Source organism: Nelusetta ayraudi, unplaced genomic scaffold, assembly GCF_046127955.1.
Source record: "Nelusetta ayraudi isolate G7.1 ecotype Tasmania unplaced genomic scaffold, CSIRO-AGI_Nayr_v1 ptg000017l, whole genome shotgun sequence".
Taxonomy (NCBI): domain Eukaryota; kingdom Metazoa; phylum Chordata; class Actinopteri; order Tetraodontiformes; family Monacanthidae; genus Nelusetta; species Nelusetta ayraudi.
The window spans coordinates 10,249,743-10,261,245 of record NW_027466067.1 but is presented as its reverse complement, the minus strand read 5'-3'; the positions used below and the strand labels follow the sequence as shown (position 1 = coordinate 10,261,245).

The 11,503-nt window shown below is 41.1% G+C and overlaps 1 protein-coding gene across 2 annotated transcripts; it reads right to left on the bottom strand.

Moving 5' to 3' along the window:
- Positions 1–750: 750 nt before the first annotated feature.
- Positions 751–6,184, bottom strand: terf2ip (telomeric repeat binding factor 2, interacting protein). Of its 2 annotated transcripts, none has more exons than XM_076025353.1 (9): positions 6,043–6,183; positions 5,161–5,403; positions 4,362–4,471; positions 3,698–3,924; positions 3,262–3,336; positions 2,565–3,126; positions 2,371–2,477; positions 1,227–1,736; positions 751–1,151 (listed from the first exon to the last, which is right to left on the bottom strand). In XM_076025353.1, exons 2-9 carry the CDS (start codon positions 5,388–5,390, stop codon positions 930–932), a joined length of 2,043 nt encoding a protein of 680 aa, XP_075881468.1. In that variant the 5' UTR covers positions 5,391–5,403; positions 6,043–6,183; the 3' UTR covers positions 751–929. The 2 variants fall into 2 exon arrangements, with proteins under 2 accessions (XP_075881468.1, XP_075881469.1); XM_076025354.1 differs by having other exon boundaries at positions 1,014–1,151; positions 2,357–2,477; positions 6,043–6,184.
- Between the last annotated feature and the right edge of the window lie 5,319 nt (positions 6,185–11,503).

Below are 11,503 nucleotides of genomic sequence, written 5' to 3'. Positions count from 1 at the left end.
TACTTATCTTTACACTTATTTGCATCACAGGTGGCAAGAAATGTGTCTTAAGTAATTTATCCGCTTTCATTTTCAAATTAATTTGAGTTCATCTTTTTTTTTTTTTGTTAATCTAGGTTTGTGGGGTTTTGTTTAAAATGTGTTTCTACTATTATGACAATGTATTCTTGTGGGTCGGGGGCTATGTTGTTTGAAAATGAAGAATGTACTGCATTGATATGGCGGGGGCAAAATAAATTAAAGGGTGGATTGGCTTACAAAAAAAAAAAAAAAAAGGAATTCTGGGTTGTCTTGCTTTCTCTTTGTCTTGTGTTCCAAATTGCTTTATATGATGACATGCGCAACAAAAAAAGGTGTCAATAATTCAATGGTTTACACACAGAATAAATCCATAAAACATTTCTAGACTAAATTTTAAATTTGCCATGCAAACTGATTCAACGTAAAAAATAAATAAAAAGTCCTGGTAGATTCTTAGAGTTTAAAATCCGAGATTTAACAATTATTCTTATGACCTGGTCGTCACTTTCAGGGAAATGCTGGTTTCCATATTTCCCTTCTCCACTCTCAAACGTTGTGTTTGCTGCCCTCGAGTGTTATTTATAAAAACGAAACCACTAAGAAATACTTAGATGAATGAAAGAAAATCCACACTATATAAAAAGAGATTTTTATTTCATGATAAAAACAGCAAGCAAAAGCATATATTTTTTTTTTAAAATGCTAAAATAAATATATTTGAAAATATGCTTATTCAGCGACGGTGAAAAAAAAATCGAATTCATTTTTTTCTTATACCTCTATGACACAGTAAAAGCTAGAGTAATAGTAAAAGCATAGTACGGAGGACAGAAATTTCACTTATTACGTACATAGAGATGAGTCTGACGTCGAGCTCCTCTATCTCCTCCAGCCATCCTCCGCTATCATCATTGCTTTAACTCGAGGAACACCACCCGTTTCGCCACCCGCTCCTCGCCGTACTTCTCCTGCAGCTGCAGCCGCGCGGCAGGGTCGCCTGAAGCCAGGCGCTGGTCGTCGCTGCATTGCCAGAGCGTCCCTGAAGCGGGCAGGAGGTCCAGGAGCAGATCCTGGGCCTCAGAGAAGTCTCCGCTTGTCCTCAGTAGGGCTTTGGTCACTGCGACCAAGTCCTAGATCATAAAGAAGAAGAGCTGAAAAAATGATCAAGAATCAGAAGGTCTCTTAAACCAGCGCTGCATGCTCACCTGCTTGGTCTCCTCCATCAGCTTCCTGAGTCGCTGCCTGTCTTCCTCCAGCTGCATCTGGCTGAGTGAGTGGGCGGAGTCTGCGCTGGCTGCCTCCCGCGGTCTGGCCGGCGCTGCCGTCCGCTCAGCGAAAATGGACTGAGACTCGACGTCCTGAGACTCTCGGTCGAATATGAACAGGTGAGCTTTGGAGGCAGCGGGGGCGGCTGCAGGGGCGGCTGCAGGGGCGGCTGCAGGGGCGGCCACAGGGGCGGCCGCCCGCGCGGCCGCAGGGGCGGCCTTGGAGCCTCCGCTGCAGAGAGGAGTCTGAGTCTCCTGCACGTTCTCCTCCGCCGCCTCGTTGTTTTGCCCGTTCTCCCGCAAGTTCTCTTGCAAGGCGGCTCCCTGTTGGCAGCCCAACTCTGAAGAAGCACCGGGGTCTGAAGTTGAGCAGCCGGGCACGGCTTTGGTGGAATTCTCCGCCTCCGTTTCCAGCTGGCTGTCTTCGGTGGGATCGCTGTCGCCGTCAGACTGAAAGATAAGATTGCAGTAGTTTGACAATACACACAGGCATGCGTAAATACATACGGGCATGTATATGCATGTATGTGTGTATGGATGTGTAAATACATACATATATGTTCACTGCCAGTCAAAACTTTGGACACAACTTCTCATGCAATTTTTCTTTTTATCTTTACAACTTTCAACACTGCAGATAAAGATACTGAAGACATCAAATATATATGCAAGATATATATATATATATTGATGCAGCAAAGAAAAACACGTTAAACGTTAACTCTGAATATGCTTTTCATGAAAGTGGATATTTTGAAGAATTAAAATATAAAATTAGTTTTTTTTTTAATACTTTCATTGCTTCCTACATAATTCCATGTGTGTTCATACGTAGTTTTGATGCCTTCAGTGTCAAAAGCCATGAAAATGAAAAAAAGACATTAGATTCATAGGGTGTGTCCAAACTTGACTGGTAGTGTACATATACATACATATACATACATACACATAACACATACACACACATATATGTATATAAACAGATAGATATACATACACACACACACATATATATATATGTATATACACACACGACTGCGCTAGATCTGTCTTAATTACTACTTCATTACCAGTGGTGTCCCACCTCACTTTCAAACTCCCTCGTGGCCATCTCCAGGATTCCCAGTTTCTTCTTTTCTCTTTTCTTTCCTCCTTTTTGTGGCGAGGATGCAGCCTCCGTGCCTGTAGAATCTTTTATATTTTTTAACATTTTTTTAAGTTGCGTTAGTTTCTGATCGGCCGAAGAAGCTCTCTGAGTGTGCGTGGTGTGCAACAAACCTGGGTGTGTCGTTCCCGCGTCGGCAGCCTGGTGAACTTGTGCCACGGCCGTAACATCGTCCGCTCTGGCTTTCTTCGAAGGTGGCTCCTCCGCTGCGGTGGCGTCACGTTGAGGGGACTGAACTGAGGATTTTGTTTTCCTTGATGGTTTTGGAGACGCCGGCAGCGGCTCGGCGGAGCTCGCCGCCTGTCCGTCGCCACCGTCAGGGGACGGCAAGCCGTTGAGAAGAAGGTGCCTGCGTGCTGATCGCGGCCTGAGGGGGGACTTGTGCTTGACTTGGGACGCTTCCAGAGCGGAGACCTCAGGAAGAGATGTGGGCTCAGGCTGAGGTGAGTCGGTTGGAGGTATTTTGTCAGGAGTGGGCACCACTGCTTGTGTTTCGTCTGTGTCTGTGCTCTCTGCTGGGAGGGGGTGACCGTCTGCGGCCGGATACAAAACGGGTGATTCGGGCTGAGGGGATTTTGCTGGATCTGCTTCATCTGTGTTTTCCGGGTCGTTTTCAGCTGCTCGTTCATCTTCTACAACTTCAGGTTGAACGTTTTCAGCGGGCAGGATACTATTCTGAGAAGAAACACAGATTTATTTTTTATTTTTTTTTGTCCTGCTTAGTGTTTAATATAATAAATCACGATAATGGACTGTCGTGCAAAAAAAACAAAAAAACAATGTAATTAAATCACAGGGAGTTTTCAGTACCTGTGTTGATTCTGATTCTGAAGCATCTTCAGCGGCAGAGGATTTCTCAGATTCTGTCTCTTGATCTTTATCCAGCTGTGAGAGAGAACATTGGAAGTTATGTGGTTTCAATTGAGTCTTTAGAAAACAAACAGCACCATCTAGTGGCAGCAAGGAAATAACTCCCTCAGCACAAGAGGCACCTGTCCACACATGTAAAGAGCTGATTAAAGTCTTTTTAAATCTGTTTGTTAGGGATTTGTTGTTGTTGTTAAAAGCAAAGGCCCATCTGAAAAAAAAAATGGTATTGTGAGACTCCAGAGAACATTTGGACCTCTTTCATAAAACAAAAGCACTGCAATTAAAAATTAAAGTGTCACTAAACATTTAAATAAAATGTGTGTCACAGAGAATAAATACATACATCAACTACAAGGCCAAAACTGGGGTTTTGTACCTGGTCTTGTGCTTCTTGGGCCTTGGGTTCCTTCTCTGCCGTTGGCTCATCAACATCTTTCTTTGCCAGTTGTGAATGGTAGCGGTACTTCATCGACTGCCAGCTGTGACAGGTCAAACTCTGCTTCCCCATCTCCTTCCAAATAAGGTTTCCCCCAAGCCCTTTTTGGTACTTGCTGGCATAACTTATAATGGCAGCGTCTTCCTCGGGTGTGTAATGCTGTCTGCCTATTTACAGAAGTAGAAAGACATAACAAATAAGGGTAAATAAAAAAAAAAAAAAAGAACCCATGTATAATTTAAGCAAATCCTTTCAGCTGTTGACTTCAGGGCTTGTCAAAGCAAATGTATGTATATTCACTCTCATATGTGCTGTTTGCTATCCTTGATCAAACATATTTCTGTTCAGGCCATTTCTTAAAATAAAGCGATGCCAGACACCATTCCTGACACAACCTTTGCAGTTATGGGTGCTCAGGCCCTTCACAAGAAAGTTATTCAAAGAGTACTGCATGCATAATTATTCAATGTAGATATTTTCCTTATTGTTGGTGCAAAGATAATGACTATTTAGAGATTCAAGTGTGAGAGGGACCAGGTGTTTTCCTGTTGAAAGGTGTCGATATCTCCTAAGAGTGATGTGTAGCTTGGTTTGTTGTTGTTACCAACTCTGGTAGAGTATTTTCTGACTGCTGACCGATCCAACTTGTAATCCTCCAAGTTCAGCTGTTTGTTCTGTTCTATACAGTCGGTAATATAATTGGTGGAGACGTACCTGGAAAAAGACAACAGAACGCTTTTTAGTTCTAATTCAGTTTTTTTTTTTTTTTTAAGTGGATTACTTTTAAATACAGAGAATGAAACAGTAAGTTGACTAAATGTTCAATATTAATTACACTGAAGGTGCCACAATAATGTAATAATCATGTTTCCATTTTTATAAAATGTCAGCGAACTCTGGGGACATGAGAAGTCTTCTTCTTCTTTTGCTTGACTGCCTTTAAAGAAGGTATTTGCAAAAGTGTGTATGTATAAAACAAAGAACTACGGAAATCAGCCCTTTGTGGTGTCAATAAAGACAAGGATACACACACAAATATATGTATATATATGTATATATATATATATATATATATATATATATATATGTATATATATATATGTGTATCCTTTATATATATATGTATGTATATATATATATATATATATATATATATATATATATATATGTGTATCCTTATATATATATATATATATATATATATATATATATATATATATATATATATATATATATATATACACATATATATATACATACATATATTCACCTGGCTGCTCCACTGGATTTTAGGGTAAAAAAATAAAGACCTGATAAAGATTATAATGAGGGCCACTCAATAGGCCAACTGAAATGTTGGCACAGTGTTTCTGACCCAAATGCTTTATTCTCGCGGCACTTACAAGTGAGCAGTACTTTCACTGATTGAACCTTCTTCTGTCGGGTCCATCAGCAGGACTGCCCCCGGCTTCTGGACATTACACAAGTCGCCCCCTCCGGCTGTGATAAGAGGTTGGAGTTTAACTTTGACAGGACCCGGTCGCAGGTAGAAGGACATGGGTCTGCCCTCCAGAGTCATGAACAGGACTGGAGAGATGCTGGACTTGGCCACATTGTGTTCTTTGGACGCCATGGTCAAAAAGGCTCTGCTTGAGGGAGAAAGGGGACATGAGACAAAAACGTATGCGGTGTAAACACTCGTGGTTTCATATTGTGTAGAATTAACATGATCAGCATGCTGTTTTGAAAGGTAGCTCTGAGATGCTTTGTTTCACATGCAACACAACAAAACAATGAAGAGTAATGTTAGTAAATCACCAACTTATCATATTCTGAATATTATTATTATTATTTTTTTTTATAATTTATACGTTCAACGACAAATAATTCAAATAAATACTACATTCAGGGAAAAACTGCCAAGCTGTTTAGTCTTTAGTTACGTTCTATGAAAACAATTTACGTTGAGTCATAACATAGCGGTCACTCCGTGTTCGTTAACAAACAAACAAACAAAACGAATTTAACCAATTCGAAGTTGTATGATAACAGAACGTTAAGACGAAATTCCAGTAAGTGTTCAAACGCGCATCGAAACAACATCAAAGCCCCCGAAAGTTGGCCGTTGGTTAGCTGTGGGGGCTAGCTTATACCGGTTTTACACGTTTGCTTTACAACTAAAGAGTCAGCGAGAGGTATTTTAGAGATATATGTTGCAAGACAAGTTACGTTATACAGCAGCCTAATGTTCCATATACTTTAAGTCATGCTATAACAACAATTACCTCACTGCTTTGGCGCCCCAGCACAACCAAAACAAACTATTTCCGGGTCTCGTTCTTCTTCGGTGGGTCGCGGTCCATTGAATTGGCGCCTCCCACTGGTTGAACTATGTTACAACGTCATAGGAAGTTAAAAGTCAAAGTTTGTCACATTCCGAAGTATGCGAAATCTATCCTTCGCATTTGACCCGTCACCCCCTGAGGGAGCGGTGGGCAGCGGTGCCGCGCCAGGCAATCACTGGGGGATCTGACCCCCAATTCCAAACCCGTATATTAGGCACCAAGCCAGGAGGCAATGGGTACCATTTTTTACAGTCTTTGGTATGACCTTGCCAGGGATTGAACCCACAACCTACCCTACCAGTCTCCAGGCAGACATTCTACCACTACGCCACTGACCTTGGATGGAAGAAACATTATGGAGATTGCAGCAAGGTTGACCATAAAATCACTGCTCAACATTTTGCCCATCCCTAACTTCCCTAATCCCTATTCATTCATTGTATAAATAACTGTCAAGTCATTGCAGATCTGATGAACTGTTGTGTTGTGCGAAAACAAAGCTGTTCAGTTTTGAGAAAACGTTAAATACAAATGAGTCACGGCATCTGTCTCTCATTTATCTTCAAGAAATACAAATAAAGATGTTTGCAGTCAGGAGGAGCTACTTAAAAATAAACACACTACAAAATACACGTCGTATTATTCATTTGTCATGTTGTCAAAGCAGTTTGTGACTGTCTATCTGATATCCTTTTTTAAGCAATAAAATTCCTCTCCTTCAATCAAACATCAGATTGATTTTTTGATGCATATGCACATACACATTATGTTTGTATTCTACGACTCGTCCATTAAAGGTTACAAAACAAACTAATCAATAGCTCTGACCACGACTGCAATGTCAACGTGACGTCCATACAAAGCTTGCTGACCACGAGAGATCAGCAAGCAAATCAGTGGTCGTGTCCAGCTTGGACATACTTCTGATTCTCTCATCATTGAGTGAGGGGCCATGGGAAGGAATTGGGTTGGCCTGTTTACTGTATCACCCCACTGACCTCGCCTCCCTCGCAGCGCTGATAGCAACATTATTGTTATTGGCCCCTATTGTTCCCCTCCCTCTTCAACTTAAGCAGCTGAAACAATACAACAGCCACTGAGGTGCTGCATCTCCCCCAGGCCCATGTGTGTTTGTGGACAATCTGTAATAATTAGACAGCGATTTAAATTTTGAGCTCTCCCTGACCTGAAACTCTGTCCTGGTATGATCATATTCCTCATCATCACTCAACACAACCAGAAACTGCAGGGAGAGTGTGTGGTCGGGTCAGCAGTGACAGTTTTGTTTAGCTCTGGCTGTAGAAGGACGGCATTCTGCTGTGGAGGTAGGTGTTTTTTTTTTTTTTTTTAGCCTGTAGAGGGAGATATTACACAACTATACGGGACACAGGCTGTTTATCAGCACAGTAAACAGTAAATTTACAAGACAAAAAAAAAGACTTTTGCTATTCGTCAGCTATGTTGACTCCAATTTTGTTGTACATTGTATAATGGCGACGGGACATTCTATTAAAGTTTATATAGTTAATCAGTCAGTGTATGGGTGAAAAACCTCCTGCAATTCTGAACACATTATTGAAGTTTTGTGTTAGTGGAATCGGTATTTCTGCACCAAAAAAGTGTCAGTGAAAATGATCAGCATCAAACAACAAACATTAGTGACACAGGTCTCAAATGAAGGTAAAAGTGAGACATCTCTGCAGGTGCCACGAGACACATGTGCGGGCGGCACCCTTAAAGATGCTGTGCATTGCAGTTACCCCTGTTCTTCAGGTTCCAGCTGACTTTACCATTTTATCCACATAACTATAGTTAAGTCCACCTAATAGTGGATAATGTAGTAATAGTGGATAATTAACGTGATAGTTTCTCCTTACTCTCGCTGCTTCAAGATGTTGTTGTGGAAGTGAGCATAAAACCATTTGTATGTGCTGTGTCTTGTTTTTAACTTGGTAAATCAAATTCAACATATACTGTGAATCTGAAGTTATCAATGATTACTATTCAAAGGGAAACTATGACCTTCTTCCCTCCCCCAACACACAAGAATAATAAGAATAATGGGTTTTTCATTTTGTTTTGTGACACCAAAATTGTTCGACAAAAACTCTTGACACACCTATGCTGTTCATTCTAACTGGCAAAATGGTTCCCTTTCCTAACATGTGTTAGTAATCACTTAGTGTCTGTTTTGTCTCTTCAGACATAACAGTAAAAGAAAAAGCATACAAATACCTTACTGGGCCTCAGTTTCATATCGTTGTAATATTTCACGTGTGTAATATTTTTCCAGTGCACATGTGGACACTGTCTTGGCAGATCAGTTAATCTGAACCCAACACTGGTTGGTGAAACTGAGGCCCATTTTGTATATTTCTTACTCAACAACAACTTCAACAAATCGTTCAACTAAATACACATAACTTGATAACATTTATTAAAAAAAAAAAAAAAAAAAAAATGTGTTAAATAAGAGCTAGAGGTTTTGGTTTAAGTACTTTACAAGTAGCTGTTTGATTTACACATTATTTTATTCACATTGACAAATTACAGTTTTAGTGCCTTACACATGATTCCAATGGTGTTTTCAGTGTAAACATCAAATTGAACAAAATGTTTTGGTTCACTTTAGTCTTGTCATAGCGGCAGGTGTATCACTTCAGAAACATGGCTCACACACACACACACACACACACACACACACACACACACACACACACACACACACTTCTGGGAGTAAAATTCCTGCCTGATACTGAAAACAAAGGAGGACAAATCCAAGCTGCCGTTTCTTAAGGAAGTCGGAAAGCACAAAAACTTTCTTCTGTAATCCACAGTAACTATCTTTGGACTCGAGGTTCCGTGTGGATGGACAACATCATAAATATACTTCCTGAAAACTATTTGGCGGAACGGCGGATCAGGAATCTTGGCAGGGTCTGGTCAGCAGAGACCGGCCGTAACAAAATAGGACTATGCTGACTCAACATAAAAAAAACCAAAAAAAAAAAAAAAACCCACATTTAATTACCATCATCATCAAGCATCCTTGAGGACCCTCTATCGTCAGGGCCAGAATTCCCCACTCCGCCTCCATCTGCCAGTTCAGAGTTTTATTTTTAGGGGCCCAGCGTCTAAATTCTCCTCCTTCGCGCTGCTAAGTTCTCACGGCCCGGCTCGCTCCTCTTCCCCTCACACACACTCCTCATACTCCCGATCGGATCTTATTGTTCCGGCGATTAATAACTGTTCTAAATAGGGACACAAATACACACACATGGAAAGACAGAGAACTTTAACACCCTCCTGTTTTTACTTTTTTGACTCCTTAACAGGAAAGCACTAAACAAAAGAAGTCACATTTCAAATACTTCCAATTGCCACCGTCTTTGAGAGATCTAATAATAAAGCATCTTGTACTCATCGACTCTGCGTTGGAAATTCAACGCACACACATTATTCCTCAAATTTAGACGGAAAACACCTGGCCGCAATCCTCATTCGACAGACAGATACAGTACACTTGTATGAAGGCAGTTGGAGACGCTCATTACACAAAGAGAGCGCAGAATACAGAGACAGAAACACACGTCGACAACAGGATGCACCCTGACAACAACACTGAGCGGTGATTCCATGAACCTTCCCACACATCTTAGTAGACCAATTAGATTTTCTGCTCCTGGTTAGTAACCGGTTGAACCATTCTGACAGTTGAACTAAGCACAAATGCAACAACTGTTCCTCCAAGAAAAACCTTGATTGCTTCATCTTTAATGTGAAAAGTTATTATGTGGAAATGCCATCCAGTGCTGCCTAACAGAAACATGCTAATTTGTTTCGCAGTAGCTAGGCTAAGAGTTTCTTCTTCTTCTTCTTCTTCTTCTTCTTCTTCTTCTTCTTCTTCTTCTTCTTCTTCTTCTTCTTCTCTTTGACTGAATGAATTTGCTTCAGGGTGAAGCCTGCCAAGATGGATGAGGTAGATTTAGCTCCCAACTGCATTATGTTGTTACAGCTAAAAGGTTGGTCATCAGGCTGTTCCCCCCAGTGGTGGTGACCACAGCCATAATCTAATCCTCTCCTCTGCGTCTTCTTCTCTCCCACCAACGAACTTCATGTCCTCTTTCACTACATCAACAAATCTCATATTCTGTTTCCGTCCAGACCTACTTGCAACCTCAGCTTCTTTCGACAGGTATATTCACAGTCCCTCCTTTGGTCGAAATCATCTCAGTCTGGCTTCTGAGACTTTATCTCCACAGCATCTAACTTGCATTGTCTCTCTGATGTTTTCAATCCAGATTTTATTCATCTTGGTCACTCACATTTTCATTTTCATCTTTGCTACCTCCATGCAGCTCTGCCTCCTGTCTTCTCCTCAGTGCCTCTGTCTCTTAACCAAACAGCATTGCTGCTCTCAACTCCATTTTCTACAGCTTTACTCAAACGATGAGGGGTAATGAAATTATGAAACGATAAATCAAATGGTGTTATTCATATGTAAAATCCAAAATTATATATTTAGTTTAACTAGAAACATTACGAGGCTTTAGCTTTCCATTTGTTACCTTATGAGAACTATTGGTCCAGTGTTTATCATTGTGCTACGCTAATGATAATGGGCTCGGAAATAGATCCTAAAGTGATTAACGCTATTATTGGCTTTTTTTTTTACACCCAACACCCAGAAAAACCCAACAATATTATTTTTTCTTTTATTGTGGAAAAAAAAACATCTTACAAGTTTCAGAGGGTTTAGCAGAGAGCTGATTAACTGATAAATCATTGAGTCAAAGCAACCACCTCACGCAGTGTGTGTTGGTTTCAAAACCTGATTTTAATACTCAGTATGCATCTTATCTGAAGCTCAAGAGCAAATGACATGTTGTGGCGAAAGGTTATCTGAGGGCAAATCCTTCATCTGAGGATTCGAGGAGCGTTTGCAGATCGGGGGCAACAAAAATGCGCGTTTGTCTACATTTAGGTGTGTAGCTTGGCAAAAAGCCAGGTGACGGGCAACCTTGACCGCGGCGGTGTGTTTTTACGTCCTCGGGTCAATTTAGGGCTGCGACAACGTTCCAGGGGTCGGAGCGTGAGTAGCCTGAATTTCACGACAAACAGAGGGACTTTTAAAATGTACAACAGCCCTCGTGATCACTGATCAAATCGCTATTTCGAGACTTTGGCCTTGCAGCGGAGTTCAGCAGAGTTCAGACGTTGCAACACTTCCACCAGGGTGTGCATGAGTTTGTGTGTGTGTGTGTGTATATCTGTTCGGCAACACTGACACTCAGGGCAGCTGATGTAATGATCAGTGAAACAAACCACCAAGTTCCAGTTCGAGGAAAACTTTCTATGGGTGACCAGCAGGAAAAGGCCTTTTGTTGTTTTTTTTGCCAAT

Excerpts from the sequence above, each read along its gene's own strand:
- terf2ip (XM_076025353.1), bottom strand. The coding sequence starts at position 5,390 with ATGGCGTCCAAAGAACACAATGTGGCCAAGTCCAGCATCTCTCCAGTC. Across the intron at positions 3,925-4,361 it reads AAAATACTCTACCAGAGTTG|GCAGACAGCATTACACACCC; the intron begins GTAACAACAACA and ends TTCTGTAAATAG. Across the intron at positions 1,152-1,226 it reads TGATGGAGGAGACCAAGCAG|GACTTGGTCGCAGTGACCAA; the intron begins GTGAGCATGCAG and ends TTTATGATCTAG.